A 20288-nucleotide genomic window follows, 5' to 3' on the forward strand; every position below is an offset into this window, starting at 1 on the left:
GCGCTCCACTGAATGCCTTTGCCCGGTAGATTTAGTTCTATAGAGTTCAGTGACTTTGCTTTATGAAGTCCTGAGTCTCTCACACCCTTTGCAGCTTCAAAGCAAAATATTTAAGTCACGAGAAAAAAAAATTTTTTTGGTAGATTTTTATATGTGTGTGTATATGTCCCAAGCACATAGTGACATATCCTGGTGAGGAGAATGATGGAGAATCTCCATGGGTGATGGAGAATATTGACAGGTGATGGAGAAGGTCCATGGGTGATAGAGAAGCTCCATGGGTGATGGAGAATCTTGACGGGTGATGGAGAAGCTCCATGTGTGACAGAGAATCTCAGTGGATGGTGGAGAATCTCCATGGTAATAGAGAATCTCGATGAGTGATAGAGAAGCTCCACGGGTGACAGAGAAGGTCTATGGGTGATGGAGAAGGTCCATGGATGGTGAAAAACTCCTCAGATGAACAATCTGAAGCACAAAGCTCAACTCTCCATTATTCATGAAACATGAGAAAAGGGATACTGGTCAGAACCATGCTGTTCCCTGCCCAGTATTATTACTCTGAGCATGACATCAGGAAGGATTTATTTTCATGTTTTATTATGGAAACTTGTAAACATGTGGAAAAGTAGAAAGAATAGAACAACAAACCTTTGTGGACCCTCATCCAACCTTAGCAATCATCAGTACAAGACTGATCTCATTTTATCTGTGTCCCCATCTACCTTTTCACCATTTGTTTTAAAGCAAATCCAAGACTATATGATTTCATCTGTAAATACTTAGGTATGTATCTCTAAGAGAAACTGACTCTTTGGTCTTAACATTGCCACAATGCCTTAACAAATTAGCAGTTATATCTTAATATCATCAAATGTCATGCAGGTGTTCAAATTTATAGTAGTTTCATAAATGCCTTTTTCAAATCGTTATTCAAAATCGGAATCCAAATAAGGCCCACACATCACAGTAGATCTCCATGTCTTTTAAGTGCCTTGTAATCTACAGGCTCCTTTTATGTCCTCCCCACCCACCCTCCATCCGCTTGCAATTTATTTGATGAAGAAATTGGATCCTTTTTGCTGGACAGATTCCACAGTCTGGATTTTTCTGATTGCAACTCTGTCATACTATTTAACGTGTCCTTCTACCATCTGCATTTCCTATAAACTGGTAGTTTGACTTAGGCATTTAATCAGATTTAAGTTTGATTTTTGTGGGCAAAACTACTTCCTAGGCTGTGCTATGCTCTCTTATCAGAAGGCACATGATGTCTAGTTTTCTCTCTTTGTGGTTTTAGCAGCTATTGATGCTTGTTGCTTAGATCCATTAGTTAATTAGGGGTTACAAAGTGGTGTCCTGATTCTATCATTCTTTCTTCATCTATTAACTAAAATACAAATAATCAAATACACCCACCATTTTATTATCTAGCAATACAATTCACATAGAAAAGATGGGATACATGTTTCATTCATTCCCTTTATTTGCCAATTTTAAAAATAATGAATAGTTTACTGTCATCTTCCAATAGTGACCAATTAGGGATTTTTTTGTGTGTGTTTTTGAGTATCCTTGTAAACCCGTGGGTTTAAACATATTTGACATATTTTGATCCATTTTATTTTTTAATTGATGCTTGGATTGTGCCATCTCTGGCTCCTTCTGATATGACCCTAATAGTCTTTGACGTCATCTATATATCAAGGAAGTTAAAATGGTCCAGGCCCTTCCCCAGATCTGGAATCAGCTAGTTCTCCAAGAATCCTTGGTTCCTCTTAGTGGGAAATGGTTTTTAGAGACCATAATCTGGGCATTTAGAAGCATTCGTTGTTCCTGGGTTGATCATCATTTTTAGGTCTTTCCAGTGGCCAGAGCTAGAAAATAGGTGGTTGTTGTTTCTGATAAAAATATGTCATGACTTCATACTGATACTTTTCATCCAAATTCAAAACTACAGGGAACTTTATTTAACCTCTTCTTTCTTATGTCTGTGTCTCCTTTCTCTATGCTGAGAATCCTTTTGCTTTACCCTGCATTATCACAGAGCAGTCCCAAAATCACAATGCCAGCTAGCTGCAGCGATATGATTATTGTCTGGTTCTTTAATAGCTACATAGTATTCCACTGTGTGGAAGCACCATAGTGGAAGCACCAGTCCTCTCTTCTTGACATATGTGTTGTTACTAATTCAAGAACTATTTGATGGGGAAACTTGGGAAGTCAGAACACTGTGCCTTGACATGTTTCTGGATACACAGTTTTCATTAGCACAGTGCTCTTCCATTTTTCAGGTACAGACTTCCAAATTGTATCTCCTTACTGAAGTAGACTAGACATGAGGATACCCAAAGCATCTCTAACCTCCTCATTGTCTGTGAGGACTAGGCTTCTGTGAATTCTAATGAAGCATCCTTCCTAAAACCAACTTCTCTTTTCAGCTTGTTCTCTTTTGTTTCTTAAGTGTGTTTTCATCATAAGTAATACAAAGTGCTTCTCACTAGCACTGTGACCTTGGGCAAGTTACCTAAACTCCCTGAGTCTTCTTTTCCTCTTCTGTAGAACAGAGATACAATGGTACCTATACTGTGGAAAGAGAATCAGATGAAACGAAGCATGTCAACAACTAACAATGTCTGGCCCACAAAAGGATAAGATATTTACGATTTTATTTTATTAATATCATTAATATTCTTTTCTTATATTTTTATTTGGTGAAAAAAATTCAAATAATTGAATATAACCTTAGGACCCAGAGGTAACTGCTATTCTACTGGTTTTTGTCTCTCAATCTATGTATAGGGTGATTATGCGAATAAGGTGATTTTGTAGCCTGCCTTTTACACTAAACTAGGAGTTGGTTTAAAAGGCTGAATTTTTTCTATAAAGGGCCAGATAGTTTAAATTTTGACCTTTGTGGGTCATATAGTATACATCACTACTACTCAATTCTGCTATACAAAAACAGCTACACTCTAGCAGTGTAACAACATAAAATACATAAATAAGTGGGTATGGCTGTGTTGAAAAACTTTATTTATGGACCCTGAAAGTTCAATTTCTTATAATCATTCATGAAATATTATTCTTCTTTTGATTTTTTTTCAGCCACTTAAAAATATAAAAACCAATCTTAGTTCGCAGGACATAAAGAAAGAAACAGCGGGTGAGAGTCTGAGACCCCCTTGCTAAACAATATGTCATGAAAATCATTGAAACACTCCAAGAAATCCAGAGAGATAGAAGATAGAGGGTTGGGAGTGGTTAATCTTTCATTTATATGGGAGAGTATGTTAGGAGACCACCTTGATGCAGCAACAGCAACCCACCAATCTCTGAGAATGTTTCTGCATCGGGGTTGAGTGTTATACAGCCGACGGAGAAGTCAGGCAGTACCAGGAGCCTCACACTGCCTCACCCCTCCTGGCCTGCGCCAGCTGCACAGGTGTGACTTAGAAGTTTCCAGGTAAGAGGAGGAGGCTAAAACCCAGCCAGGACTTGCTCTCAGATCTCCCGACTTGCTGGCCAAGAGTCTGCCGCTCAGATCACACTGCCCCTGGGTTATTAGAGCTGAGGGCTTGGTTGTCATGCAGAGACCTGAAGAAACTCTGGTCCCTCGAGAAGGTCCCCAAGCTGGGGAGCTGGCTCTGATCCTGTTTCGGCCATATGGTTTGTCTAGGATTGGAGGATTGTACCTGTAAGTCCTTTAGGCTTGTTCTCCTCAGTTTGCCCATCTGAGAATCAGGAATGATGACACCTAAGCCCTTTGGAACACCTCCCTCCATCCCCCCGTTGGGCTCAGGAGCTCTCTGGTAGTTTCCTCAGCCACTCTTGATGGTTCTCAGAAGCCACCCAACAGTGGTCAAAATGCTGATAGACTTATGAGTGTGTGTCCTGCTATTAGGGGCCAGTAGCTGGGGTGAAGGCTCAGCCAGATTTATCGATTCATTTGAAATGGAGATTGGGGGTGGGGTGCAGACTCCCTCTGAAGGTTTTGATTTTTATTTGACCACACGCATTGTTACAGTGAAGTTAATTGCCTGTGTTTGCTTCCTGTGGAAATCTCACAAGACGCCCTGTCAGCATGGGTCCAGCATTTGCACTTGTTTTTTGCCAATCTATTTGGCTTTTTTGAAAATTTGGACCAAGACCAAATCTTCCATAAAGGTCTGTGGGCTGTGACCATAGCCCTCCGCTGTTTGCTGTGTTGTTCCAATTTCATAGACTTAGCCTCGTGAGGGGAGAAAAAAAAAGAAAAGAAAAATGAGCCATGATTTTTTTTAAGGACTCAGTTCTTTACGCTAGAGATTGAATTCTCTGTTCTTAATCATGGGGCATCAGGGGAGCTGCACTGCCACCCACTTGCCTTGTGGTCTCAGGCAAGGATCTTGACCTTTTTTGCCTTAGTTTTCTCATCTGTAAAATGGGGATGATGTCTTCTTTACAGCCTTCTAAGGATTTTTGAGAAATCAGATGAGTTAATAGCCCTGAAAATTATTTGAATGAGTAAAAGTGCTATATACTTATATGTGTGAACTCACAAAGATTAATGGCTTTAGTATTCCCCAAAGTCTCATAATTCCAAGCTAGATCTTAAAAAGAATTCTCCCAAGAAGTTGTCTGCTCTTAGGAGGGGTTCTTAGGCGGGAAATGGAAAAATGAAAAGTATGTAGGAGCCAAATTTGGGGGGTCTTGAGCGACTTCCTAAGGAACTTGAGTTTTCTCACTCTGAAGATGGCAGGAAAGCATTGAAGGCCTAGAGCTGAAAGAGGAGGAATTAGATGGTCATGGGCAGAGCAAGCTGGAGTTGAGAGAGATCTGAATCTTGGGGCATGTAGTCTGAAGCACTGCTGGTAGTTTTTGGAGGAGAGAATGAAACCACAGGAAGTATCTTGAGCCTCAGGCTTCCTCTTAAGGCATTCACCTCTTTCCAGAGTCTCTGCGGGCTTCAGGAGGGAGACTGGAGTCAGCTGGCTGGCACAGTGGCTGCCTGGCTTCAATTTTAAAAGTTTCAGAGTCTCTGAGGATGTTACAAGGACTGTGTAACTGGATCCACTCAGTCATTCGTCCATCTCCACATCCATCCATTTCATGAGCATTCATTCTCCCATTTGAGTTGGGAGACCTTGACCTGTGGGCTATGAAGTTCTACCCTGAGGGAAGTCGCAAAGGATAGAAGGGACCTGGATGGCTTTTTGCCATTGGGCACAGCTTATCCAAGACCACATCATTCTTTACAAATAAAACAAAACAAGCCTAAGAAAACACTTCATTGAGGTTAGATTGGATTGGAAATCTGTCCATCAAATAGATTGACAGTTGAACCCAGCAGACGAATCCAGCCTGTTGACTTTGGTCCCTGCAGGTTCCCATGTAGGTTTCCTAGCTGTCCAAGCCCCTCTGCTTTCCTGACCTACAGTAGCTACTGATATGCCCCACCCAGATCTGTACCTGCAGTGTCTGGGCTTCCAGCACCTCTGGATTTGAAATTCTTTGCTAGGAGCAGACATTTGGTCTTCCTTACCTTCTATAAATCCCCATGGCGCTAAAATAATGCTCTGCACACAGTTGAGGTTTTAAAAAAATTTTCCTTGACAACTCAGTCTGGGATGATAACACTCAGCTGTACCTATCACTTAAAAAAAAGGAAAAAAAAGAAAGAAAAAAAGCAATTTGTCCCTTGGTTTTCCACTTTGAAAAATCTTGCCACACAACCTTGGGGGGCACACATAGTAGGTGATCAATAAATATTGGTTAAATTCAATTTCTACAGTATGCCAATTCAGCAAAACTGGGAATATCCACTAAGGGCCAGATGTTCTAGGCTCTGGGAAAATACAGATACATAGGCTTTCCTCTTAAGCAGACCCCAATCTAAGTTACTGAAACGCTGCTTGGCCATCATTCATGCATGAAATGATCAAAGAGCACCCTCAATGTCAAAATGAGGTCAGGGCGATACGAGAGCTGAGAAATACACCATCAAGTACACCCACCAGCAGCAGACAAGAAACCTCTAGTCAAAAGTCTGTTCTTAACCTAAACTTAGATGTTTAAAAGCAGCTTGAGTACGGAATGCAAGGCTTCTAACATTTGCTTTGTTCAAAAGACAGGGCCCAGTGGAGCCCACGTTTACATTTGCCCCAGATTAGTCAGAAGCAGACATCTTCCTAGCTTGGTGAAGGCTGTTCATCTTTGCGCCAGTGGTGGAGGTGGTGGCATTGTGTGCCAGGATCACAAGACTGCACCAAGTTTCCTGATTTTAATCCTCACTTGGAGGGCATTTCCTAGTAGACGTCCCGTGCCAGACATCTTTTAATAAAAAAATGCTATGGCACTGCTTACTCCAGGAATTACTCATTTTATTTTGTGGGTGGTTTTAAATTAGGGCATTGAACAGCAGAGGGAGGGATGCATTTTGAAAAGAACAACTCAGTTGTTTGTGAGCGGGTTCTGTTTATTACCACACAGATGAGTAGTTCCTGAAGAGAAGGCGTCAGAGCACTAAATCCAAAATTTCTTTGTTGATACTTCAGAGCAGAGATTTCTTGCACCAAACCCCGTGACCTTGAAGAGGAGAGGAAACATTTGTCTAAGTTAATACCCATGGTATTTGGGTAGGTGAAATGAAATATGCAAAGCTGTCTTTGAAGCTACTCTTATCTAAGAATAGGGATTGAACAGCATCAAAATACTGTGCCCTTTGGCCAGTTACATTGAACATGTTTATACAGATGCTTTGCAGGGTAAGGGCAAAAAATAATTCACTCTTACACTCTCTTATGACTTGAATGTTGCATTCCATGGAAACAGCGTCCCCCACATCCTGCTTAGAAGGACAAAGAAATCCAAATGGGGGCTTCTCGTTTAAGATCCACAGGATCCCAGAATATTAAAAAAGAAAAAAAAAGAATGTATATATGTGTATAACTGAATCACCTTGCTATACAGCAGAAATTAACACAACATTGTAAATCAACTATATTTCAATCTTTAAAAAGAAGAAAAAAAAAACCTGAAGAAAAAAAAACAAAAGATCTACAGGATCCTAGAGTGGTCATCCAAAGCCGCATCCATGAGGACAAGCCACTGTCTTTCACTCAAGTGGGTGTCCATACAGCCATGGAGTCTTTTCTATGTTTATTAAGCAGATACTGACTTAGGATCCCCATCAATTCCCTATCACTGTGCAGGCCCACCCTCTGTCCTCCTGCAAGACCCATGATGAGAAAAGTGTTAATTTTCTCTAGGCTTCAGCTAACCATGCCTGAGCTCTGAAGACCTTTGGTTTCAGATATTCAAGAATCTCTTGAAAGATGAAGCTTGGGCATCTTCTGGGTGACTTTCTGGGACACAGACTTGCTGCCTATGACTTCCCAGGGGCCTGGTCAGCCCTCAGAGCTTTGCCAGCTTGGACCTTCCTCTGGTGCAGAAGGCAGGTTGTACAGGATCTGTGAGGTGAGAAACCAGACCCTGTGTCACCATGGGTGACTCGGCCGTTGCTGACACCGACAATGTGGTGAACAGTTCCCGAAAAGGAATGGTGAGTGGTGGCTACATCTACCCCTCAGGTGACTCAGATTAAAGCTTGAGAGGAGGAGGCCCCTAACACTTCTGCTGACCACATGTTGAGGACTTTGTCTCAGCCACACAACCTGACTCCCTTGAAACCCAAACTCAAGGACCATGAATTGCAGCATGTGCCAAGGGAAAAGTGTGAGCTTTGAGGTCATAGAACGCTGGGCTCAAATCCTCGCTCTGCACTTGGGCAAGGTGCTCAACTTTGTAGAGCTTTAGTGTCCTCATCTGTAAAATGGGGTTGTTTAAACCGAAGCACTGATTCAGAGCAAACAACAGCAGCGTTGGAAATAATACAACTGGACTCTGCTCGCTTTTCCTCTTCCCCTGGGAGTCTTCCGGTCTTTGATCTCTTGCCCACATCATCCCTGGCAAGGACAGTCCCAACATGAAGGCCACTTACCATCATTACTATACATGTGTATAGTTTTTGTAATGTGTACCCTTGTATTTTCTCTGTTGCTTGTGTGCTCGGCGGGTCTGGAAAAGTCAGAGTAGGGACCTGAATCCAAACTTTTGGCCCTCAGCCCGGCCCCTTTTCCAGCATCTCACGCACACACCAACATCACATCCTGCCCCACCGCCTCGTCTTCCTTCAAGGGACTGCGAGGGACCCAACAGTGCCCAAAGTCTGGATGTTGTTCCGGGAAACTTGGATATGGAAGACAGAGTTGAGGCACATATACCTGCAAAAAGAAAAACAGGACACTTGAAAATCCCAAGGAGGGCTCTTGGCAGCTGTGCGGTGCTCCAGCTGAGTGGCCTCCCACTCCAGGAGGATGCGCTAAAGCTGGGGAATGAGGTCGTAGCTGTTTCAGGAACCCACAGCAAAGAGGAGGACATAAGGGTGTTCTTAAGCAGTCCAGCTGCTCCGGCATGCTTAGGGCCCAAGGCCCGGGCATTTGTCTGATTACCTTCCCCAGTGTTTGTGAGGGCCACTGTGTTTTGTCTAAAAACAAAGGAGATTTCCAAATGAGGACTCTCACTGCAAAACATTGCTTTGTAGCAGGTGTGGTTTTGAGACAGCTTTCCCTGCTGCCTCCCTCCGCCTCCCGCATGTGTCTTGGACTGCACTGATTCTAGTCATTTTGGGTTTGGGGCTTTTTTTTTCTTTCTCTCCATTGCTTTTTTGCTTTTGTTTTTCTGAAAGAATCTTTTATTGAAATATAATTGATTTACAATATTACGTTAGTTTCAAAGTACACCATAGTGATTCAATATTTTTATAGATTATACTCCATTTAAAGTTTTTATAAAATATTGCTCATGGTTCCAGCTGGTTTTGCTTCTGCCTTTAGCATCCCAGGTAGGCAAAGCGCCCATCCCAGGGCCAAGCCCAAGAAGGGAAATGAGGGTGGAGTGTCTCATCAGGGCATCATCCCTGTGCTATAACTGTCAACTGCCATGGGATACGATTCCCTCCCCCCACTGAGAATTGTGGCTAAGATGTTCGGTATGACTTAGGGCCTTAGAGCATCAGTTTCTGTACCTATGGAGAATCATCCTCACCCTCCCTGGAGCAGGTGCCTCCCTATGTGTCAGGAAGGCAGATGTGGATCCTGGGAGTTTGGCTTTTTCATAGTCAACTCAGGCATCTCTTTTTTAGAAAGAGGGGGAGGGAGAAGGAAGGGATGGAGGGAGGGAGGAAGAAGGAAGGAATGAGAAAAAAATAGAGAGATGAGGGGAAGGAGGGAGGGAAGAAGGGAGGTAAATAAGCCAAGAAAAGATAAGACAAGAAAAAGCAAAGAAAAGAAAAGCAAACTTCTTTCTCTCTGGCCCCTTAGGAGTTCTCTCAGTGGGGGCTAGCTGGTCTGGCCAGTGGCTCTCCTGCTTTTTGCAGATTCTGGATATACATTTTCCTTAAGGCTGGTTGTCTGCAGCGGAGCAGGGAAACAAACCAGAAGCCCTCATAAATCAGTAGGGGGTCACTGCCAAGAGCTTTGTACACTTGCTGTCCCTGGCAGTGATAAACTCATTGCATTTGGGAACTGGCCAAAGACCCTGAGTCCTATCTTAATTCTCATTCCCAGAAAAACCTCAGCGCTCTGTTCCCCCACCCCCTGTTTACGGTCTTTGTGTTTCTTAGACAAAGCTGGCTAGGAGGAAGGAGCAAAATTCCATAACTGGGTACATCAAAGGCTCCACTTCTTTGCTTGGGGGAGGAGAGGCGGGTAGAGGAGAGTCCTGGATCCACAGGCTAAGGGAGAGGAGGCCCGGACCAGAAGGGCCTGAAGCCATGGGCCCTGCAGGGGGCAGGAGGGATCTGCAGAGGTTCTTGGATTCTGTTTTGCTCAGACCTTGCCTTGCACCTGCTATTGTTGCTCTGGCGGTTGTTTCCTCACAGGGTAATCTGAGACAGTCATAATGATGGCCAAGGGCTAGCAACGAGGTTGGCAGAGTGAGACCAGCACATGCAGCCCACCTCCAACAGGCTGTGTTCTCTTTACTCTCTCCCTGCATGGTCCCCACCTTGGCTCTGGCCTTGGCAACAAATTGCCAAATCCCCATGTGACATAGGAAGGAAGAGAGCAGTGCCCAAACTGCCCCTCTGACCCACATTGACCCCCTTCCCCCAGAGAGGGGATCACCGCTGTCTTCTCCTCCTTCCTCCTTGGCCCTGGATTGTCCTTCCTGCTCTGGTTGACCAGACCAGGAGCTGGGAGACACATTCCTGTCTGCTCCACTCTTACTGCCTTAATGAGGCCCTGGCTGGTTGCTGGACAGGGTAGGTCATCCTCAGTTATACCCATTCGCAGCACCCTGAACCTGCACTGCTTCCTTGTAGCCCTCAGCTCAAATGGTCCTGCACACCCTCGTGCAATGAAATCTAAGCTTTATGATAGCAGGGACCTCTTCTGTCTTGGTCATGCTGTAAACCTCAATGCCCAACACAGTGCCTGGCACCTAAGAGATGCTCAACAAATATTTGGGGGATCAAATGCTGAGGCCTCTGCTTTATCCTGCTTTTTCTCAATTGACAATTTCTTTCTTTCAATGGCTTTTCCTACCCATGATGAGCTGGAGGAATTAACTGGATCAGGGGTGAAATTTGTTGCCAAGGCCAGAAGGGCTGGGCTAGGGGAGGTTTCCTTACTCCTCTTGAGGGAGCAGGGGATACTTTGCGAGACATACCTGGGGATTTAGATTCCTCTGAGAAGTCAGAACAAGAAGCAGGGGCCTGTTGCCTGGGAGAAGGGTTTGGAGAGGGGCCAGGCCTTTCTAGATGACTCAGGGGCCACCTGGCTCTTCTGGCCAGACAGAAACCATGCCTGAGACGAGAAGAAAGAGACAGCAAGACATTTGCACTCTGACGTAGCATTTGTACCTAAGATGTAATTGTTAGACCACTTGAAAGAGACAACAAATGCAAAGACCATGCTGTCCCTCAGTCTGGGCTCCGAGGCCATTAGGACTGAGCAAAGATGTCCACATAGGGACATCCTTTAGGTTACGTGTGATTTCCACTCTTCTTCCAGACAGAGAGCATGAACTGATCATAAACTGAAACAAATATGGAGCCTGCAAACTTGCTCGAGGCTTGCAAACTCAGACCAGCATTTCAGTGAACCAAAAAGCAACATAAATTCCACTAACATTTAACCCTGCGCTGGACGCTGTGCACATATAGGAGATTAAAAACATATTGTTCCTCAAGGAACTTAAACTAGAATGAGCTGGATTTTTGTCTGGAATTTGCAGAGAAACACTCAGCAACATGTGTTCTCACTAAGTTTATTAACTCAGAACACATCTGGATCATCAAAGTAGATGCAGATCGAAGGCAGTGTTCCATTTCCCTGGGCTCCTTGCAGTGGTCCCATTCCCATGAGCAGGGCTGCACCCTGCTTTTGTAAATATGGGGGCATCTGAGCAAGAATGAAGCTGGTGCCCAAACAGGGCTGCGTGTGGTCTGTCTGAAGATGGCCAGAGAGGGATCTACATACCACCAAGGTGATTCTTGTTTTCTGCTTTCATTTTCTTTTGAGGTCGGGAGGGAGAGGGTCTTGGCAAGCCCTTGTCATCACCCAGCTTCCTCTGGATGCACCAGCAGTCTGGCCAAGTAGCTCTAAAATGTGCCCCCAACGGAGGAAAGGTCTTTGTTTCCACCCCTCCCCTGAGAAGAATACCCAAGGAAGAGGTCCTTAATGACCAGTCCAGCCTCTCCACTGAGCATTCTCTTCACTGACCAGCTCTCCATTCCTCCGAGCTCTGGGGTCCTTGTCCAGCTTCATGGGATGAACAGTGAGTGTACATCAGGGAAGATGCTTCTCTGCCTAACGATCCTACCCTCCCTAGGGAAAGCCCACCCTCCTCCTAACAGGCCCTCTCTTGGGACAGCCAGGCTTTCTTGGGCAGCTGAGCTACCTTCCATTTCAACTGATAAATAACCCTTTTTCAATGGACAAGCTCCTGTTTTAATGAATCAGGCTTTCCCTGCCCTTAATGAGGAGATCTATTAGGAAAGGATCACGAGGCTCTAGGAATTAGCTGGAAGTCAAGGGTAAAATCTGTTGCCATGGTCAGAATGTAATGCCTCTAGGAGCCCAGGAAGGCACCGTGCCCCAGCATCTGCCCCTCCTGGATGGAAGACTCAGGCCTGGCATGTTTGCCCACATGCCCTGTGATCTTGTTCAGGATGGGATGGTGGCCCTGCCACGCACAAACTGACCCAATTGCATTGTTTCCTGTGGACTTCTTTTAATTAAACTTTTTTTTTCTCTTTTATTTTTTATTTTTTTTAATTAATTAATTTATTTATTTTATTGGCTGTGTTGGGTATTTTTTGCTGTGCTCGGGCTTTCTTTTTAGTTGCAATGAGCAGGGGCTACTCTTCGTTGTGGTGCGCAGGCTTCTCATTGCCGTGGCTTCTCTTGTCCCGGAGCACGGGTTCTAGGTGCGTGGACTTCAGTAGTTGCAGCACGTGGGCTCAATAGTTGCGGCTCACAGGCTTAGTTGCTCCGCGGCATGTGGGATCTTCCTGGAGCAGGGATCGAACTCCTGTCCCCTGCATTGGCAGGCGGATTCTCAACCACTGCGCCACCTAGGAAGCCCTTAATTAAACTTTTTATTGTGAGATAATTCTAGATTCACAAGCAGTTATAAGAAATAATATAATTGGGACATTTGTAGAGACATGGATGGACCTAGAGACTGTCATACAGAGTGAAGTGAGTCAGGAAGAGAAAAACAAATATTGTAAATTAATACATATATGAGGAATGTAGAAAAATGGTACAAATCAACCAGTTTGCAAGGCAGAAATAGAGACACAGATGTAGAGAACAAAATATGGACACCAAGTGGGGGAAGCGGGGAGGGTTGAGGGGGAATGAACTGGGAGATTGGGATTGCCGTATATACATTACTAATAAGAAAAAAAATATCAAATGGTACACTTTAACAAAGAAAAAAGAAAAAGAAATAATATAGAGATAAAACATTAACCCAGTTTCTCCTAACAGGAATATCTGCAAAAACTATAGTACAGTATCACAGCCGTGATGTTGATATTGCTACACCCTCCGTTTATCAGATTTCCCAGTTTTACTTGTACTCACATGTATGTGTGTGTGTTTAGTTCTATACAACTGTATCGCATGTGCAAGATGTGTGACGATACAGAGCTAGCCCACCACCACAAGAACCCTTCCTATTGTCTTTTATAACCACACCTCCCTCCCCTCCCCGCCCCTCTCCCATCCCTAACCTCTGGCAACTACTAATCTGTTGTCTCTTTCTATAATTTGTCACTTCAAGAATGTCATATCAATGGAATCATACAGTATGTAACCTTCTGGGGCTTTGTTTCATTCATCATAATTCCTCTGAGATTCATGCAAGTGGTTGGGTGCATCAGCAGTTTCTTCCTTCTTATTGCTGTGCTTGTGGTTTTAATCACAAAGCAATACTGCATCCTAACATGGCACCCAGGCCCAATTACATAGCCTCTGGGACATGATCCTCAAGGATCTTTTACTCTAAGAGAGAAAATAGGTTTGGGTTGGTGTTTTCTGAGTGGGGAAAAAACAAAACAAAGCAAACACGTTACAGGTTTTTCCAGGTATAGACAAGCATACTTCGGTTTGTTTATTTCTTTCCTAACACAGTAGCCAGTTGAGTTGCAATTCCCTTTAGTGTTGGTTGACGGTTCTTTCTTGTGTCTTGCCATCTCCTGCCTTCCCAGGAGCACATCTACAAGCTGATGAAGAGTGACAGCTATGCTCGCTTCCTCCGGTCAAACGCTTACCAGGACTTGCTGCTGGCCAAGAAGAAGGTATCTCTGGGAAGGGCAGCCTTGCCTTTCTTAGCACTGTTGACTTTGCCTGCTGCTTGCTGCTGGTGTGAAATGAGAATATCATCCCTTGGGTTTTATTTCTTTTCTCTTTTCTTCTTTCCCTTCTGTGCCTGCTCCCACTCCAATAGAAGACAAGCAGGACTGTCACCACCCCGATCCACCCCCAAGGTCCAGGGTGTGGCATCCCATCTCCCTGCATCCATCATCTCCCTGCATCCATCGTCTCATCTCCATCGGCATGTTCTGCCCATAGCAGAGAGTGTGACCAAATACTGAGGCTACAGTGGCTCAGCCCAGGAGTACAGGGCTGGCAGTGACATCAGCGAATCCCTTAGGAAACCACTGCAGAGTCCAGCCCCCTCCCCAGAGATTTTTCTCTCCCAGACCAGCGCGGAGATGAGTATCAGGCAAGCATGGGGGCAGCCCCTGCTGGATAGAAGCCCTGACAGGTTTCCAGAGGGTGATCTGGCACCAGAAGTCCTTCCTGGGATGATTGTCCCTTCCTCTCCCCAACCTGTCCCACAGCGTTTGCCTTTTCTTTTAACTGACAAGTAACTGCATCCTAGCTCCTTCCTCCTCCTCCACTCTGAATGAAGTCAGGGCTCCCTGCAGCCCTCAGTGCCTGGATTTTGGAGGTGCAGGGACCCTCAGCATGCACACGGTGACGGGTGACTGAGGCAGGGATGAACTCAACTAGATTTCTGGGAGGAGGGAAGGAAGAGTCGGGAAGGGCATGGGGTCTGGGGAAGGGGAAGCAGGAGGGACGGCTCATGGTTCCAGTACGCCTGCAAACCCTCTGCACTTTTCGGTTCTGATCTGAGGCCCACGTGTGCTTCAATATGGCTCTCCTTGCACCGAATCCCGGGACTCTCATGCCATGCCACTTAGGACCACGCGCTTCCCTTTCTTCTCCCACTCAGCCTCCCAACAGCAGTCCCCAAGCCTATGGTTGTCCAGCGACACACTCTCTGTCGGGCTGCCTCTCTCAGCTGTGCAGTCCCTCTTTCTGTGTACAGTGACTTCATGTGCCAGGATCCTGTCTGCATATCTGGCTGGTACCACATCACTCCCGAGTCTAGAAGAGCATTTATATCCTGTTCACCTGCCCTTAGGTAGCCCTGAGGACACCCCTGAAAGTCTGTGAAAGAGAAGCGGACTCTGGGGACCCCCAAAGTGTGAGAAACCCAGCTTTCTTGTTGGCCTGCATGCCTTCCATCAGGTGTCATGACTGCAATGGAAAAGGTGAAGCCTGGCCTCCAGCCAGCTCCCTTGCAGGAGGGTGAGGTGGAGGGGCCCTGATAGAGTGGGCTGACATCCCTGCAAATAATGGCTCTGATATCCAGTTTTACAAAAGAGGTTATGGAGACTTTTGGTGTCTCCGCTCAGATCTCAGGGGAGAAGGTCAAAGCAAGTGTTCCTTATTTCTTGCGGCTCAAGACCCTGAACTGATCCCAGTGTGGGGAAATTGTGAGCCTCTAGCAGTCTGACCCATCTGGGCCTGTCCACATACCCAGAAGCCAGTGGCCATTCAGTCTCCCTGTGGGTCTAAGCACGAAGGGAAGACACACCCCCACATAGGGGGTGGGGCTGAGACTCCTGTGCCCGCAGGTCCTCCTGTACGAGGAAAACTTCCCGGAGGAGGTCACTTGAGTGAGCACGGAAAGGATGGCCTGCCTGTGAAATGTCACAGATGAAGTCCATTAGAATTATCCTCCCAGCCCCCACATCAAGGCGTGTTCTTGGGGCAGGAAGCTCTTGCAGGTGCCAAAGCCCTTTCACTATCCAGGGGTTGTTTCCAAAATTAGTGACAAGCCTACCGTTTCTTCCATTTCTCCCTGAGTCTCCAGGCATGGACTGGGTTTGTAAGTCGGCAGTTCCAGGTAGGCCTGGAGTGTCTTCTGATGTCAGGGGTTGGGCTTACTATACAATCTACATGCCCAGGTCATGAAGGGATGTGAGCCACAGCTCCAGCTAAGAGGGCGGATGTAAATGGCCTCACTTTCCTGCTCAGAAAGGCCCCTGGTGGAGTCCGAGCCTTCCTCCCTAATTCATCCTCTATCCTAGTATTTTCAGTGACCAGGTTAGTCGTTCTGATGAGCCAGGTTCTCAAGGACAGGTGAGCTGGGTTTCGAGGGCCCCTCCAGAACCCTTTAGAACCAGTGCTTACGTACCATTGTCCAGGGCAGCTCGGAGGGCCTGTGCAAGGCAGAGGAACCCGAATAAGTCAGGCCAATGGCCACTGTCTGTGAGCAGCAGCTCGGTAGCCAGGGGACAAGGATGACAGGCACCGAATGCCAGCTGCGGGGCCGAGGACTGGCCTGGCTTGAGCCACGTGGATGGCCCCCGGGCTGCCCACTGGATTGAAGCTGAGTCCTGCCGTCCCCAGAGTGGAGACCCGGCATGGTGCACAGGGCAAGCACGGATCCTTCAGTTCCCCGTGCCTGAAGGAGAAGGACCAGCCTGGCTCTGTGGCCGTGTGTGTCGTTTGTATTGCGTTTTCCTTCTGCAATGCCCTCTGTGTCTTCAGTAGCCGGCTGAGGGGATGGGGCGTGACAGCCAAGGAAGCCCTCTAACCTTGTCTGTACATACAGTGGCTGCCTTTGTCCCCTCTGCTTCCAGCACATCCTGCAGACCCACAGACACCTGGCTGCTTCTTCAGCTCTCTAATTTCCATTATTTGCTGTGTGTGTGTGTCCATGACTCTGTGTGTGTGTGTGTGTGTGTGTGTGTGTGTGTGTGTGTGCTCTCCAGATTTCCGAGGCATGGATTCAGGACCCTGGAACTGGGCTGTAGGATAAATTAGCAGGTATTTGGGATGTAATTCTCCCCACCTTAGAAAAGCAGGAAACTTGGGGAGAGGGTCAGGTGCACACCACACCCCTCCCCCTCCCCTAGAGGAGAGCTGCCAGGCCTGGGGGAGCATCCAAGGGCTTTGCTTCCTCTTCCCCCTGTGTGGGGGGGCCCTCAGCTAACAGTCCCCGGGAGGCTCCGGAGCCTCCTATCACCTGTCGTGTGTAAACCTTGGAAGGGGTCGCCTGCCCGGGTACCCAGAGAGCGTTTTCTGTCCAGAACGCTCTTTCTGAGGCCCAAGACCTTTGTGGTTGCAGAAGACATGGGTAGAGCCTCCTTGCTCTAAGGACACAGAACGAGAGTCAGTAGGGGACCACGAGAATGCCACAGAAGTTAGCAAACTTTCTGGCTGCATCTGGGCAGGAAAATCTCAGAGGAATTCCTAACCCAGACCCGTGGAGGGCTTGAGGACTTCACCTCACCCACGGCCACTTCCTGACATCTCAGTAGCATCCTCCCCACCCCCACCCACCCCCCCACACACACACACCCCACCGGCCCTGGGCGCTGGTCTGGTCTGTGTCCCCAGTTGGGGCCCCCAGTTGGCTCCCGCACGGGGGCTCGGCCAGGCAAAAGCAGTGCGCAGGCAGCTCCTGACTGCTGCCTGAGGGCCCGGCTCCAGCCCTGAAGCACGATTAATGGCTCTTCTAGAAGCAAACATCCAGCCCCACCTCTTGTGGGCTTCTGTTTTCTGTCTCTCCCACTGACTCTCGCATACAGCGCTGGCTGCTTCTCTTTTCCCATTTTTTTTGTCTTTTCTGCGCTGTTTTGCTTTGGTTTTGGTTCACTAGCTGCCGCTGCTGCTCTTGGGGCACCACGTGTAAGCTGAAGATTTTTTTTTCCTGTATTTTTCTCCCTATCTTTTTTGTTTGTTTGTTTTTTCCCCTAAAGCCAGAAAGTGAGCAAGGTCGTAGAACTTCCTTAGAAAAGTTCACTCGCAGTGTGGTAAGTTCAGCTGGTTTTCTTTGGTTTTAGTTTTTTTTTTTCCATTCTTTGTTTGTTTGTTTGTGTTTGTTTTTGGTGGCGGTGGTTGTCGTTTCCTTCGGGGTGGGAGGGAGCGCAGTGCTTTCCCCTCAACACACCCACCCGTTTTCTTTTGCGAGGGTCGGAGGCTTCTCTCCTAGGGATGGATTTGCAAAAGACTAAGGACCCAGCGGCTCCCTCTGCAGACGGTGCATGGGCGACCGCCCAGCCTCCAGCCTGGCATTTGCTCTTCCGTTGGGGCCTTGAGGAGGAAGGACCACCCCCTGCCCTTGGGGCTGCGCGGTTGGTGCGCCTTCTGCAGCAGCCCAGAGAGAGGGCCGTCCTACTGGACCATGAAATAAATTGGCTCAGAACCATAGCTCCTCAAAGACAAGCAAAAATTCCAAATTTCCCTCTGCGGACTCTGGCAACCACGGGTGCGGGAGGTGCGCTGCGGCTGCTGTGTCGGTGGCTTGTGCGTGTGCAGAAGGCAGCCGTGCTGCATGGGTGCTGGCGATGCGTCTGTAGCTGGTGTGTGTGTGTGCTAGTGGCCTCTGCATGAGTTCCCACGTCCCTGACAGCCCCTTGTCAGCCTCCTTTGCATAGTGTGACAGGGAGAGGCGGGCAGTAGCCGTGAGGTGGAGTGGCTGTGGGTGGGTCTTCCCTGGGGTGCCCAGGGGAGATTCTGGGCTGTGATCTGTAGAACAGCACAGACCCATCTCCCCTTTCCGTGATGTTCTCTGTAAGACTGGGGCGTAGGGCTTGGTGCCCGGGAAGAACTCAGACCCACCCATTCATTCACTCGTCTAAAAAAGCTGCTGAGTTCATGGAGCCCAGCCTGCACTGTTCACATTGAACCAGAGAGCAGCCAGGGAGCAGGAATGCCACGCATGGAACTGGCCAAATTTCCCTTCCCAAAGGGTGGAAACCCACTGATGCTGACTTGCCTTTTTCCTCCCTTTGTTGAAGAGAAGAGTCCTTGTAAACCTGACTACTGTGTGATTAGTATCTTTATTTTATCCTTTTAATGAAAAGCCTAAGGATTCTGGGTTGAAAGCAACCTGGTCATTTACCTGTCATATCTAGATGCATCTTAACGGAACTTAAACATCATATTTAATTTGCTAGTTGTAAACAGCACAGGAACTCTAGGAGGTAGTGATTAAAATACGAGTGCTCATCCCATCTCTTCTTTGGTCTTCGCTCCCTATGGTCTTTTGTTATGAGAAATCAGACCTTGCAGAGTGTAAGGCCTGTGGTCCCCTGAGGGTCTTCACAGCTGGTTTGCCACAGCCACCTGGCGTCACACACCAAGAGGCTGCCACAGGCTGTTAGAGGCAAGGCCAACAGGAGTTCCTCCACCCCCCAATGTCTGATAGAGAGTGGTGGGAACCCATCCCTCCCTCTCTTTCGAGGCCTGGAGGCTGTAGGGAGAAGATGTTTAGGGATTTTGTTGACAAGCCCAGACTGTACTGTGGAGAAAGCAGAACTCCTGCAGCCCTGTGGAGGCCCTTTGGGTTGACCTCATGGGCCAAGGGGATGAGAGGAAGCCTGGTACTTGGATGAGGCATCCAAACATCTCCAGGCTGCTTTTCACGAGAAGTGGGTATTGGGAAAGCAGACGTGATCTCAGTGAAGCTCTGTGAAGAGCATTTATTGATGTCCCTTCATCCCAGAAGTGGTGTTGGTTCAGTGGTTCTCCAAGGTCTGTTAACAAAGCGTTTGGAATGAGAAGGCATCAGACACCTTCCAGGCATCTGAAGTGTGCACATGGGAGAACTTACAGAGGTGTTTTCAGGGCTGGCTGAAAGGGAAAAAATCTCCCAAGTTCCTGAGGTTTTTTAGAATCTATATGGGAGAAGGCCCAAACTTCAAAACCAAAAAATTCCTAAATTTTATGCAGTTTTTCTATCGAGACTCTAATGGGTGGTGTGTTCTGATTTTTTGTTTCCAGTGATGGAGATGGAGATGGATTTGTATTGTGCTCTTGGGGTAACACCACCTGGGGTAGGTAGCAAGATGAGGCTGAGTTTGAGGAAATTGCCCACCGCTGCAGAAAAGTAGCAACCTTCAGAGTACTTGAGGCTAAAACCCAAGAATGTGGTCTCCACAGCCCAGTGTTCTAATCAAACAGAACCAACCAGCCAACCAAAATGCCTTGCAATGTGATGGCCATTTTCTGGATATAATATACATAAAGTGCTTGATTTCTTTAAGAGAAGGGCTACATGAATATTTCATCTGCTACACACGGCAAACTATAAAACTCAGTGAAAGACTAGTTCAGTAGCATTCTCATGTGTGTAAATGAGGGAAATATGTGTAAAAAGACCATCCATGTCATGGAACCAATAATGGGAAAATGAAGGAGTGAAGCCAGGCAGTCCATGGACCAAGGATGTGAGGCCGGCTGCCACTTAAGACTAACTGGTGGCAAGAAATGTGGATCCAGATGGTTGGTTATCTCAGTCAGCTAACTTCTTATCAAGACTGAATCTGGGTCCAGAATTTCTCCCACGCCAGTGTCCTTTCTTTTCTTGGTAAAGGAGAAACATTTGGAGAAAGCAGGTTGTTCTTTCCAAGACTCAAGTGTATCATGTTA

At 46.8% G+C, this 20288-nt stretch overlaps 1 protein-coding gene across 1 annotated transcript in view; it reads left to right on the forward strand.

Annotated features, from left to right (window-relative positions):
* Positions 1-20288, forward strand: part of RGS6 (regulator of G protein signaling 6) — a 543968-nt gene that overhangs the window by 504565 nt on the left and 19115 nt on the right. The window contains 2 exon segments of the mRNA XM_057732396.1: positions 13763-13852; positions 17615-17668. Of these exon segments, the coding sequence (XP_057588379.1) occupies positions 13763-13852; positions 17615-17668 (144 nt within the window).

The sequence above is a fragment of the Hippopotamus amphibius genome, chromosome 4, assembly GCF_030028045.1.
Source record: "Hippopotamus amphibius kiboko isolate mHipAmp2 chromosome 4, mHipAmp2.hap2, whole genome shotgun sequence".
In the NCBI taxonomy this organism is placed as follows: domain Eukaryota; kingdom Metazoa; phylum Chordata; class Mammalia; order Artiodactyla; family Hippopotamidae; genus Hippopotamus; species Hippopotamus amphibius.